At 42.5% G+C, this 14441-nt stretch overlaps 1 protein-coding gene across 1 annotated transcript; it reads left to right on the forward strand.

The window, feature by feature from the left end:
* The first annotated feature begins 2170 nt into the window (after nt 1-2170).
* On the forward strand, nt 2171-13187 carry LOC115010773 (protein Wnt-2b-A). Its single transcript, XM_029435552.1, has 5 exons — nt 2171-2410; nt 5317-5537; nt 8863-9140; nt 9912-10176; nt 11902-13187. Exons 1-5 carry the CDS (start codon nt 2229-2231, stop codon nt 12129-12131), a joined length of 1176 nt encoding a protein of 391 aa, XP_029291412.1. The 5' UTR covers nt 2171-2228; the 3' UTR covers nt 12132-13187.
* Nucleotides 13188-14441: the final 1254 nt, after the last annotated feature.

Raw genomic sequence — 14441 nt, forward strand, 5'->3', positions numbered from 1 at the left:
CCAGAGCTGAGTTTCTTTGCCTCACCTCACGGCCTCTCACAAACCTGTACCCACTCGAGTGTGTGTGTTTGTGAATGTGTCTATCTCTGAAAACGTTTAAAAGTGTGTGTGTGCCCCATTCTGACAGCAGCCTGCCTGCCGAGCTCTAAGCACAAATACAAATATCTCTAAAAGGAGCTTAGCTTTAACAGCAGCTTTGGCATAAACACTAGAGTTGTTTTCTCAAGCTTTTGATGAAATAACAGTGTGCAACATTCTAATAGTTTCAATTCCAACAAGGATTTTCTTGATTTATTTACTTGTTTGTTAGCATTACTGGGTCAGCTGAATCAACCGTGGTATTCCTAATCCAATATCGCAAACTCCCCGGAGAAGTTCAAGACTACGCTGTTAAAGAACGGTGTGAATTGATATCTGTTAACAAATCAAGCTGTCATTTAAGAGTTTGCGAAAGACCATTGGACACTTAAAAGTAGGTTTTAATCTATCAGGAGGCATTCAAGGACAAAGAGAAATATCAGAGATTTGATGAAGGATGACAGCTCACTGCCAAGCCTAAAGACAACCTGAAGACGCACACACGCATGGGAAAAAGGTAAGGATGGTCGCCCTCCAGGGACATTGTAATGTATGTGTGTGTGTATGTTTGTGTGCTTTATTCAAGCGCTGTCTCAGCACTCTCTTTCTCTTACACATGTGGTTCATATTTAAGCCATAGTGCTGTTCCACTGGACGATTTGGCTCTGTTCTCCCAGTCCCACATTCCCTTCCCATTCCTTTTTTTTTTCTGACTTTCATTTCTGCTGTGCTTTTGGTGTTGCACGGATGCAGGCATAACTAATGTTAAAATAAGTATTTGTTAATAATAAAGGGCGCTCAAAAAGAACACACCTACCCTAAAGCTAATGCTTTATATCGCAATGTTAACGAAAGGGAAAAATAATTAGTATAACCGGATCCGCTCCAAAATTGAATTGGTTCTGCCGTGTCCCATGCCAAAAAAACAAAAACGAAACAATATCTCCTTGGCGGAGTTAGTAATAACTTAAATGATGTGACAGATTTACTTACTTTATTTATATATTTAATAGGGACAGCACTCATTACTTAATATTAATATGATGTAACTGCGCCAGATTTAGCCAAAAGGCTTATTTCTATCCACAGCCCCTGGCAGGTTGATAACATTAAGGTCTATGTTACTCAGTAATATGTGAAAGGTTTAGGGTTATGTGTGGAACAGCATGAGGACTCATATACATATCCAGTTAATATGATTATATTGATTCTAATTATGAATTATTGACAATAACGCTAGAAGTGATGGTAAAATAATATTTGAACACCATATCCACTATAGTATATATGTGGCTGCAACCGTTGGATTTCCAACATACCAACAATGCATGAAGGGCATTTGGTCTCTGGTGCATTTTACATTCAGAATTTAAAATAACCTCTCTATGAATGAAAACACATTTTTCCTGTGGTTTAATTATCTGGTTTTACTGGGTTGTAAACTGAATGTGCCAACATTAATTATAACAATTTCTGTCTGTGTACAGATGCACTCCTCACATTAGCAACGTCTCCTCAACCCTCATCACCAAAGACTAACACACACAGGAACGCACCTCTCTCCATCCATCCCTCTTTAATATCTCCAGTCAAACTCTGTAACCCCCGCATCTGCCCAATGGGCGAGAGGAGCCGTGAGCAGCAAGCCCTCCCTCATCTCTCTCTCTCTCTCTCTCTCTCTCTCTCTCTCTCAGCTCCAACTCTCTCCACAGCGCACTGATAAAGGAAAGGTCCGGTGCGAGCATCCGACACAGCATAGAGTCACACAGACGACAGAACTGCAGCAAGTCTCGCATCTGCCAAACTGCAGCTGTGATTCGGATCCTATATTACTGCCTCTGAACTGAGCCAAAACCAAGGATAAGTTTTTGGGTGTTTGGCTGACTGGAGAGGTGAAATAACCGACATTTATTGCTCGTGTCCACAGGTAAACCACAAGTGCTCAGTGGAGAGTCTGGTGCGCACATGGCACCGAAAACGCGCTCCTCACGCTCCTGACAGTCGCGCTATTAATATGGATAATGAGGCTTACCTACTGAATGGGTGCTTAACCTACTTCACATCAAACCTTGTCTGTTAAAGCCGGGTTTTGGCCCCCTGAAATCTTGTATTTTTTGGAAACGTTTTGGTGGTTGAAAAAGCGCAAAGCCATGTTGGGTTTAAAAAGGATTCTGAGCATCCGGGCTGCCCGGATTCGGAGCTGTGGTTCGCCGGGAGCCAAACTCTCACCTCGGTCTTCTTCATGCCAAAACCCCGGTGCCAGTTCGAGGATTTACTGTGCGTGTCTGTTGCTGCTGCTGCTGGTGACGCCTCGGGTGGACTCTTCATGGTGGTGAGTACTTTCTGCACACATCACACCTACAGCCATACCTGCCTGCCAACGAGATTTGTCGGGTCCGAATTTTGTACTTTTTATTTTGAAGAAACAATTGAATAAATAAAAATAATACAAAATACTACTACTACTACTGCTAATAATAATAATAATAATAATAATTATATTATTATTATTATTGTTATTATTATTATTATTATTATTAATAATAATATAATAATAATAATAATAATAATAATAATAATAATAATAAGTAAATCAAGCCAAGAGTCTAACTGTAAAGGTGAGGTAAGGAAATGGCACACGATTTGAACATTAATCATTGATCTTAATCATTTACAACGGAGCTGGGACTTTTGCCTAGCTTTATGACTTTCGTTAGAAACTTCAGGGCATTCAAAATACCAACGAAATCATCATGACTATTTTAATATCCCTTTTCCAGAAGCAAAGCATACCCCGTTCCAATTAATTCAGAGCAGCGATTTTCCAACAGGAGACAGACAAGGCCATTATGAGGTTTTAGGGTTCGTTCATTTATTATCGCGGCCTCACTGTATAGCCGACACTGCTTTTCTCATCAATGTTAATGTTAAACTTCATCATTCGTTTTCTGATTTGTGCATTTTTGCAGCAAAATGAATCTAAACGCATTTTGGTTTGTTAAAAATAATTTCATAGGCTATTATTTGTCACGAATGAATGCATTGCCTTGTCAATTTTATAGGGAAATAACTGCAAAGAGAAACAATAAATGTGCTCTTCTGTCATCACTTAATTTAATTCAAAATGATTTTCTCCTGGGGAGAAAAAAAGAGTAAGAAACACGATGAAGCATTAATAGTGAAACATTATGACTTTGTGGACTATAGTCAAGCTTTTTTAGGATTTTGTTTCTAAAATGCATTTTCTCTGCATGTCAGTTTGTTGGCCTGCCACATTGAGCAATAATAATACAGCGATAAATGTAATTTATGTCGGCGCTGTTGGCTGAGCGCGTGTTCAGCTCAGCTGGGGCCTGCGTTCAACAAGGCAGAACAGTCATTAATTCACCAGGTACCACACACACACACACACACACACACACACATGCACTCACACACAAAACATACTTCACTAAAATACCCCAAAACCAGCCATCTAGAGCATAGGTGAGGGGTGAAAAAATATCTCATTGCCTGCACAATAACATAGTGAAAATGTCCATGTGTGTGAGTGTGTTTATAGGAGAAGTGTCTGTGTGTGGGTGGGTATGGGGGTGATGGAATGCCTAATAGTTTGTGTAGATTAAAAGCAGTTATGGGGAGTAGTGGGAAGAGTGTTTTTGTCGAGGCTTTGGCTGGTCAATATTGGCTTTGAGGGGGAATTTAGTGCAGGAGATACAGAATCTAACTGTTTATCACAATTCTGTGGGTGTACAGTACGTGATGATATGGACAGATCTAGGGCTTTAACACCCCAGAGGGGGGTCGCGAAGATGATTGCGGGATGTTCCAGCCATTTGAGAAATGTGGGAAAATACATGTATAATGTAACACAAATACATCATAATACATGAAGTAAGAAATCATGAATTAAGATTTCTTGTGAAATATAACCACCCACAGTTTCCAAGTATGTGTCAAAGGTAATAGTCTGAACAGGAACAATGAGTGTGCATGTCTTTATCAGACAGTTGCAAGTTTGACTACTGACATAACAGAAAAGTGAACTGACTTTGCTTATCTGCTGCATCTTCAGCAAATGTAGCAGGAAATCCCAAGACTAAAGGGAAATGATTTTCACTGATAATGCTAAAGAAAATGATCAGATTCTAAGTTGAAGATGACAGGGCAACAGGAGGTAATATCAGCTGTGTCATAGAAGCCTTTCCTATTTGTGTCCCACTTGTCTTTCTTCTATGATTCACAGTATAGCAGGGCTTTACAGCATGTTGTTTTAGACCTGTGGATAATGATTTACCATCCTATAAAATCCACAAGTCCTCCTGACTCTCAGAGAGAAAGAGAGAAAATTAAGTGTGAATGGCTGCTCTGACTCTTTCCTTTGATGAGCACTCTGTTCCTATTCCTCCTCTCTAATCCCACTCTGGGGAGCAGAGAGCCTCCGGTCTCCATCCTCTCGCACAGCCTCGTAAAACACGACCACACAGCTACACGCTCTCTGACCTCCACTAGCTGACCCGCCAAAGCCCTGCAGCCACTGAGCTGCAAGAGGTCTCATACGCACACAAAGTTTAGAGTATATTTTGGGTAAGCTTGACGGAGCATTTATCTTGATGGGATACTGTAGGAGTCTGTTTTATTAATGCAGGGAGAAAGATTGGAAGAGACATAAAAGAGAACTGTGTGTAAGATGAGCATTAGTGGGAACAGGCAGAAGACAGAGAGGAGTAAAGTGAGTAAATGGGGTTTTAGTTTGACAGGGTTATTGGAGGACCCAGACTTTGTACTCTGATTTGTGACGACATGATTTCAACTATCCCATTGGGAAGCATTTAAACACACATACACATGCAAGTCTTGTGGGGAGAGGTTAAGTGCTTATTTATTTGGAGAGCGGAGTAAATGGTTTCCACTCCCCTCCTGCTCGCAAACCTTAAACTTTTAAGTGTAGTGAACTCTGACTCACAGAGGACTGTTACTGCAGCTCTCCTCCACGCCACTCACCACCTTTGAGTGTGTCTGTGTGTGTGTGTGTGTGTGTGTGTGTGTGTGTGTGTGTGTGTGTGTGTGTGTGTGTATCCACATGTGTACACACCTACCATATGAGGGTGCCTTTTGTATGTTAATTTATGGCATGGTACAATCAATCATCCCTGCACTTCGCAGTCTGAAATCCTTTAAATGATGATGGTGTGTCCAAAACTGGTTAGAAATGTCTTGTGTCTTTTGCATCTTCAGGTACATTGGTGCACTGGGAGCCCGTGTGATCTGCGACAACATCCCGGGCCTGGTGAACAAGCAGCGGCAACTCTGCCAGCGCCATCCAGACATCATGCAGGCCATCGGCGAGGGAACCAAAGAGTGGATCAGAGAATGCCAGCACCAGTTCAGACACCACCGCTGGAACTGCAGCACACTGGACCGCGACCACACCGTGTTTGGACGTGTCTTGCTACGGAGTAAGTCCATGGGTGTGTCTACATGTCTTCCTGTCTGATTACTGACTGTGCAGCCAAAGAGCAGGGATACTGAGTCTGAACCTGAGCCCCACCTGCTTCTATCTCACCCCTGAATCTCGTCCTTCTTCTTCACTTTTACTGCCTTATCTCTCCCTTCTCCCCTCGCTCTGTTCTTTCTCCGATCTTTCCTTCTCATACTGATGTATGCTGCTGCTCCGTGTTTATAACCGCTAATGGACTGTTGTAATGCCTTACGCCTCGTCAATAAACACACAGGCTTCCAAACGCGGGCATGACGTCATTTTTGTTTTTCCACTCATGCCAGACCTCTCTGCTTTGTAACATATTCATGCCAATACATATATGTAAACAGGCGCACATGCATGCTACAGCATACATATTTGCCTACTAGTCAGTACATGTATGAAGTGATTTGTGACGGCATAGTCTGAATCATGAATATTTACTGATTAACATAGGATCAGGAGCTCTTCAGTAAAACACCTGATAGCCAAGGTGTCAGCTGGTTATTTTGCTTGAAGGATTAAATGATGACTGTTGTTAACACATTATTTTGCAGTAATAAGGCACTAGCCATAACAGTTTATTACAGTTGCATTCTGAATGCAGAAAATGGACGCAGTGATGCACCTGTTGCATGCAGTGCAACCAGTAAAAAGAGTTACGCTAAGATGCTACATTTTAGGAGTCGTGTTCATGGATAATGCTTTTTTTTTTTTACTTTGTTGCTTTTGGAGCTTCATTTACAGCAGGTCATCGTAGAGGACCTGGTTTCAGGTTGCACACAATAAGGGGTGTTGTCCCTCATCCAGCCACCCTAAGCATGTGTGGTGATCATAGATGCATGGAAAAAATTGCAGATATGGAGATACAGGCTGTGTGTGTGTGTGTGTGTGTGTGTGTGTGTGTGTGTGTGTGTGTGTGTGTGTGTGTGTGTGTGTGTGTGTGTGTGTGTGTGTGTATGTGGTGGACAGGAATAAACACCAATGTAGATGTAAATATTTAGAAAGATATTCTCACTGTCAGACAAACGGCGCAGGTTTGAATGATAACCAGCAATGCCCTCCTTCATCCTCCCCCACATACAGCACCCACTGCCCCCTTCTCCTCACCCCGGAGATGGAATGGGACATTCCAGTGAATATAGAGCGAGCAGGTTGGATCACACAAACTCATCTGGCCCAGGCTGGTTCAGATATGTCTGCAGACTGACCCCTGTTTTCAGATACAAAGTGTCCCACCCCTAGTCAATTATAATAAGCCCTATATCAGTTAGTTTTGTGAAGTGCTGGTGGTTAAGTATTTTCCATTTCATGAAAATAAGAAATATTGCATCACTCATGTATTAATGTGCTCCTTTGCAGGACAGTGTTGTAAACTCAAAACTGAAATCATAAATGTTATGCATTGTTATTTTTCCTAGTATCCAGATTATGGAATACTTTGCTACAGCGTTTAAATACTTCTTACAACTTGAGGTTGTGATCAAACTAAAACAATTACTTTTGTGAGCATGGTAAGAATTAGCATATGTGCTTTGAAAATGACATATTTAATGACATCAATCAGCTGATTACATAATGAGATATTGTGTATGCAGAGTTTAGATGTTCTGCCTGAAGGCAGTCTTAAAGGAATTCTTAATGCGGTCCAAAATAGAAAGAGTTTATCATCTGGGAAGCATGAATGTGATTTTAATCTGCAGCACATAATGAGAAGTTTTCTCTGCAAAGCGAGTTAGGGCGCAAAGCATAGTGCAGACACTTGCAAAGGCAAAGTGCAACGATAGTAAATACGTCATTAATAAAAGTGTCTATGTCACATACAGCTGTTATCTCATTGGTTGCGCTGGTGAGAGGCAAAGGTACGCCAAGTGTAGCTTAGTTGGGCACCACTGCTCTTCCCATAAAAAAAAATAGCAACAGCCAGTGCTGAGCGGTTTCACAGCTGATCGTGTGTGCGCGGCTTTAGTTGTTGATGTTTCTTGTATAGAAGTAAAATAAATTTGCTTGCTTGTGGCACAAGATGAAAAGGTTGCATGGTCACCAAAACAACAGGATTCATGCTCTGGGAACCATGAATATCAACAGCAAATGTGATAGATATTCAGCCAAGAGTTTAGATGGTTTGTCTTGTTAAAAAAGCATTGGCACCAGAAGGTCATCAGGGGGTTAGGGAGTCGACAAAATCATTACGAGCCATGAAAATTCCAATATCAAATTCTGGCTGAAAGCTGTTTAAATATTTGGAGTGGAGTGAAGTATTTTGTGGATACTCTGTACCCCATCACAAAGAGAACACCTCATGTTAGTGGAGTGGAGAACTAACAAACAATACCAGCTGACCAACTTACACTGCAGCACTTCACAACTCGAGTCAGGTGAAGAAAACAACACAACCCGTTTAATTTCAGCACATTGGATAACAATGGCTTTGTCCTGTACTAACGCTGCAGCATGGAGGCTGGTCTCCACTACCTGATATATAACGCAAATAAACTAAACAGTGGAGCTCTTTGCGTCTTGTAGGATTCCCAAAGATTCCTACCTCTACTTGACATACTTGCTTTTACTTTACAAGCAGCCGATACCATACAGAGGATGAATTTACTCACTGGTGAAATTAGAATCTCAATCCAGGTGCATAATTTCATTCTATCTGAAACAGCATTTGAGTTGTTTCAACTTTGATAGTACAGAGGCACCAAGTGAACACCACATATGTCTGTTAGGCTGTGACTAAAGATGGACAAGTTCTTCTGGCTCAGGCAGTTGTCTTTTGAGAAATTCACTCCCATGGGCGCTGCAAAAAGCAACTGTGACTAAACTCTATATCTAATGCTCTATGTGTCTTTGGCCACACAATAGATGAGTCATATACTAAGGAACTAAAGAGACCAGAAAAGCACAGCAATGATAGAAAAGGCTGTTATGACATCACCCTGGAGCTGATTAATGGGGTATCACTGTGTCTGTATTTAAACAATTTATGTGAGCAGAGGAGAGCCCCGCAGCTGGGATTATTTCCATGATAATATTTAAACAGAGCTGTCCTATACTTCACATCAGGCCTGATATGCTCCCGTCAGCTGCACCTTCATGTCCTGATGGCTCACACCCATGACTGGTCAGGGCATTATGTGTATCTGTACATGCATGTGGGATGCACAGTTTTAAGTCTTTAGATCATAGAGAAAGAAATCTGTATCTGTAAGGTTGTGTTACTCTAACCTACCTGAGTCTAAACTCTCGGTTTCTTTTTTGCTTTTGTGCTTTCTCTCTCTCTCTCTCTCTCTCTTTCTCAGGTAGTCGTGAAGCAGCATTCGTCTACGCCATCTCCTCAGCAGGAGTGGTGTATGCGCTCACTCGTGCCTGCAGCCAGGGGGAGCTGAAGACGTGTAACTGCGACCCACACAAGCGTGGACGGGCTAGCGATGACAGAGGAGAGTTTGACTGGGGTGGTTGTAGCGATAATATCAACTATGGGATAAAGTTTGCCAAAGCCTTCATAGATGCCAAAGAGAGGACTGTCCGAGATGCACGGGCGCTCATGAACCTACACAACAACCGCTGTGGCAGAACGGTCAGTGTGCCATCACAGCAGCATCCATTTACTGGAATAACAAAAACATATTTTCTCACTGACATCTAGTGGTACATCTAGCTGTGCAGATTTTTGTTTTATTTGACAGAGATTCGATAAATCTGCCAATCCACCATTTATACCTGGTATTAACATGAAATCTTCATCCGACAAGTTATTTGGGTAGTGATAATAGTCCTTTGTGTTTGGTATTAATAAGTATTCTCGTTATCTCGGTTCCACCTTGGTAATCAAATGTTTATATGCAAATCACGTAGGTGGAGCAGAGATAGGTGACCTATTCACTTGTTGGATGGATTCTTTCTTAACAACGCAGCCATATTGTACAGACAGCATTCACATCTTGCTGGGATTTAATCTTAAAGCAATGTCATTCCCAATTGCAATGCATTCTGAATGCATTTTAGGGCTGTCCCTTTTTATTTGAATTTCAAAACCGTTCAAAGTTAAAATTGTCAGTGTATAAGTGTTCTTAGGTCGTATCTTGTGCTCCTGCAGGGGGTTCCTGTAAAGCACTGGTGGGAGCAAGGTGCGGTTGCATTCGAATAAGAACTTGATTGTTTGTAAAAGTGAGAAAGTGTCCCAATATCTCTGGGTGATCTGTGGTATCTACGAGACTAGATACCACTATAGGCGGTTACTTTACGAAACTTTCCTGCTTTAGCGCTGCATTTTTAGAAGGTTTGAAACCAAATGTCATGATGGCTATAACAACATACACACAATCCCCTCTTCTCTCTATGTATTTAGGCAGTGAAGCGGTTTATGAAGCTGGAGTGTAAATGTCACGGTGTGAGCGGCTCTTGCACGCTGCGGACATGTTGGATGGCCATGTCAGATTTCAGGAAGACCGGGGACTACCTGAGGAGGAAATACAATGGGGCCATCGAGGTGACGATGAATCAGGATGGGACAGGCTTCGCTGTAGCTAACAAAGCCTTCAGGAAGGCCACCAAGAACGACCTGGTCTACTTTGAGAACTCACCGGATTACTGCCTACAAGACAAAACAGCAGGTAAAACTGAAAAAGGAGAGAAGACGAAGACAGTGGACGAGATTGAAAGACGCAGAGAGGCAGTTTCTCATAGGTGTTGATGGATTACCCCGACTGTGTTATGTTTTAGGGGTGTTGTGTGTATATTGTGTGTATGTTCATGCATGACTAGTGTGTTTGTGTGTGTGAATGTCAGTGTGTGTGTGTGTGTGTGTGTGTAATGGTAGTCAGATAACACATCAGGACTCCTGTGTGATGTCGGTGGAAGCTAATATCCTTGTACCCTGGGGACATGGTCGTTCTGTGACCACCTGACCTCTATCAGTCTCTGTCAACACACACACACATACACACACACATGTACCCCCCTCCCCCCCCCCATGGTCGGAGGATGTGTTGATCAACCTTTACACAATCCACCTAATTAGTTATGACTGTTTCTGATTGGCTGGTCGATGGATGAAACACTGTTGGACAAAATGTTACAATATTTGGCATCAACACCTCCATCCCTCAGAAGCTCTGTCCAGTTCTTGCTCATCCTTGCTCCCTTTGTCTGCCTCTCTCCTCGTCCCTTCGTCCATCCACCCCCCTTTCTCACCTTCCCAGTGGAATCCAGAGCCTAGGGACACAAGCAGCTAATTTAAAAAAAAAAAAAAAACTTATTTCTGTCTGTCACAGTCTCTCCCTCTCTGTCTGTCTGAACTAAGCGTAGCTGGAGGGCAGAGTGGGCCTCAGAGTGTGAGAGCCTGTCTGTCTGTCACGCTTCACTGTCCATTTAACCCTCACACGCACACGCACACGCACACACACACACACACACACGCACACACACACACACACACACACCACACACACACACACACACACACACACACACACACACACACACACACACACACACACACACACACACAGAGTGGCTTCAAAGGGAGCAGTGGCTTGGGAAAGGCAGTGTAACTATAGGCCACTCTACCAACACTGCATAGTTGTGTGTGTGGGTCTGTTGTTCTATGGGCAGCTTGTTGTGATAGGTAGCAGTTCAAACAGGGAGCTTCTCACACTAAACACCAGTACTAATCTCTGTGGGGATGACTTTCACATAAGACTTTATGCCACTGCATTAGGTAATAGTCAGACTGCTACGATACACTCAGATCTAACACCGAACCAAATGGAGAGCTAAAGTGAAACTAAAACTGTGATATTATAATAACGCAAATAACAAAAAGTCCAGCCTTGGAACCTTAACTTGTTAACAGTATATCCTGAGGTTAACTCCACGTGTCTAGGTGATGGTGATGTTTTTCTTTTTTATAAAAAGTGTAATGTTTTTTTATTTAGCACTTGTGTTTTAGCTGCCTTTAGCAAACATTATTTGCCCAAGGCTTTCATGGGTTATTGCCGACTCATCGTATCTTACAAACTGTAGCTATGAGTAGCCGAGCTGGAAAAACCATTCAAGTCATCCTCCAAACTGTAAGCCTAAGTCGTAGATTTTTCTGACAGCTACGATATCGATTACTATTAATCGATTATCAAAAGAATTGTCAATTAATGTTTAGTTGATCGACTAATCAATGAATCAAGTAATAATTGAAGGACTTTGGCTCTCTTTAGAAATGACTTGCCAGTTATTGTTTTCAGTAGAAGAATTGGCAGAGAAGTAAAACATAAAAGAGCAGAAACTAGCTTTAGTTAACTTTTAGCCTTAACTTTATCTAACCTCTTTTGTGCTCTGTGCAGGCTCCCTGGGCACGGCTGGGCGGGTCTGCAATAAGACATCACGCGGCACAGATGGCTGTGAGGTCATGTGCTGTGGGCGGGGCTACGACACCACCAGAGTCAAGCAAATCACCAAGTGCGAATGCAAGTTCAAATGGTGCTGCGCCGTGGAGTGTAAGGACTGTGAGGAAGCTGTGGACATACACACGTGCAAAGCTCCCAAACGAGCTGAATGGTTGGAACAGACCTGAGGACACGCCCCCTCTGCCCCCTGTAATGCAACCCCATCCCTTTTCCCTTTACAGGACATCCTGTGGAACATGGCATTCTGGGAAAGTTTGTCCGAAAGTGCTCTGCGTTTCCGCCCTCCCCTGCCCCCACCTCGGTTCATCATTGCATGGCTTTTCTACCTGTCTCTGTGAAAGCACTAGAATTCAGTACCCATCAATATGAATTAACACCCATTAGCCCCTGTTTGTGAATAGCCCTGTGACTGAACTGCTGGGATCAGATGTTGAACGGTGAAACCAGTGAACAATTTGGGATTCGGGTGGATTGGGCTTTTATTGAAGATTCAGTCCAGACAGCTTTTTTTTCTAGCGTGTGGTTCTGGGTTAAAAATGGTTTTCTGCTTTCATGATGCTTTAAAGACACATTTTTACATTAACTGAGCCTTCAAACGTATCCAGTATTAATACAAAGACATCATATACTCACATACATTTTTCTCTTTTTTTGGGAAAATACACTTTTATCTACCCAAAACGAATACTTGGTTGGACTTTGGGAAGTAGCTTGACAAGTGCACTTTGAGAAGTGGACATCTAAGCGCAAGATGGCTCTGTGTGGCCAAACAGAAGTCCAGGCAAAGGACTACCAGAGGACAGGGAGATGGACACTAGATGAATAAATGGACGGATGCGTCATTGGGACTTTGAATGCAACTGTTTAAAAAAAGAAGAAGAAAGCTGTTTAAAGTGATTTATTTAAATTGTAAAGTGTTGTTTCATTTCTCATCTGCGGATGAGACTGCACTACATTGGCTGACACGAGGCGAGAGAAGAGCACTCCCATTATTATGATTATACAGTGTACTCTAGTTTTCAGTGTGTAAGACGACAAACTACCGCTGAGAAAAAAGAAGAAAAAAAGAAGATGACCTGGATGGTCATTCAGTCACATATAACCACAACATCAGACAGATTTCACTTCTCTGCTCTCCAGCTTGCTTGTATAACATTGTGTATATTGCCTTATCTAAACAGATGTTCATATGAAATATATGGTGCATTAGTACGACACTGAAATCTTTGTTTTTTGTTCAGACAGAGAAACATAAAGGTTGAAGGCAAAGAAAAAATACTTGATGCAGACAGAGCAGAACTAATCAGTGTGACCGTGCAGGATAGTGAGCAAGTTCCCGTTGTACTGCTGTCATAACCTGTCGTGTTATTCCCATCACACACACGCACACGCACACGCACACACACACACACACACACACACATGCACACACACACACACACACACGCACACGCACACGCACGCGCACGCGCACACACACACACACACACACACACACACACACACACACACACACACACACACACACACACACACCACTGCTGCTCCTCAACAGCATGAGTTGAGAGACACCGGGGCAGTAATAATACAATCTATGCTGGTAACAAAGGCTGATTCTGTGTGAGTTGGGGAGGGGTATGTTATATCAGTCAAGGGGAGGGAAGTGTTTGATTAAAGGCCCAACCTAAACCCCAACCCCTGCTGGCCTCATTCCACCCCTCGCTATGTGGAATTCCAGGTGGGTCCCAGGCTAATGACTAGATGGCTGTAATTACCCGGGGCTGTTGATAGCTGGTGATTGGACATGGTCGTGCCACAGAGGACCTAGTGTGGGCTCCTGCTGGGACCACATTTAATCAAAGGCTTCTTGGCTGGCTTATCAAAGGGAATACTTTCCAGCAATCTTCTCTGCCTCAGCCCCCTCTGCTCCCCAGACTCTCAGTCCAGTTCAGTCTTTGTTACATTAGAGCCCAGAAACTACTGATAACGTGAATTCAAAGGGATATTGCACACACAAGTGCAAACTAAAGATGAAAGTACCGTGTAAACACAACTGCATGGATTCCCTAAGTATTTATTCATTGCCTTTTCATCCAGCAAACATTTTTCAATGCGTCACTGTGACACACAAGCTTGGGACAGAATGCCGCCATGTTCAGGCCTGATTGGACAAACCAATGCCATGACACAGAAAATGCAAGGCATCTGTCCTGGAGATACGTTGATGCAGGATGCAGACACAAACTCATACAGAAGCTGAGATGAAATTACAAAATTGCTCTTCTGAGTCTCTTCAATCAATACAATCTCTTTTATGGGATACAGCTTTACAATCAAAGTTTTAATTGACTAATATCATGATTCACATGTCAGTGTACTAACTGCCCCAAAAAAAACCCTCAATATCCTAAAGGAGGTCTTTTAATAGTCACAGAAGGCCCATATCGTTAGATAAGATAAGCTTTATTGTCCCTCAG

The sequence above is a fragment of the Cottoperca gobio genome, chromosome 7 (genome assembly GCF_900634415.1).
Source record: "Cottoperca gobio chromosome 7, fCotGob3.1, whole genome shotgun sequence".
In the NCBI taxonomy this organism is placed as follows: Eukaryota; Metazoa; Chordata; class Actinopteri; order Perciformes; family Bovichtidae; genus Cottoperca; species Cottoperca gobio.

Excerpts from the sequence above, each read along its gene's own strand:
- LOC115010773 (XM_029435552.1), top strand. The coding sequence starts at position 2,229 with ATGTTGGGTTTAAAAAGGATTCTGAGCATCCGGGCTGCCCGGATTCGG. Across the intron at positions 5,538-8,862 it reads TGGACGTGTCTTGCTACGGA|GTAGTCGTGAAGCAGCATTC; the intron begins GTAAGTCCATGG and ends TCTCTTTCTCAG. Across the intron at positions 10,177-11,901 it reads CCTACAAGACAAAACAGCAG|GCTCCCTGGGCACGGCTGGG; the intron begins GTAAAACTGAAA and ends TGCTCTGTGCAG.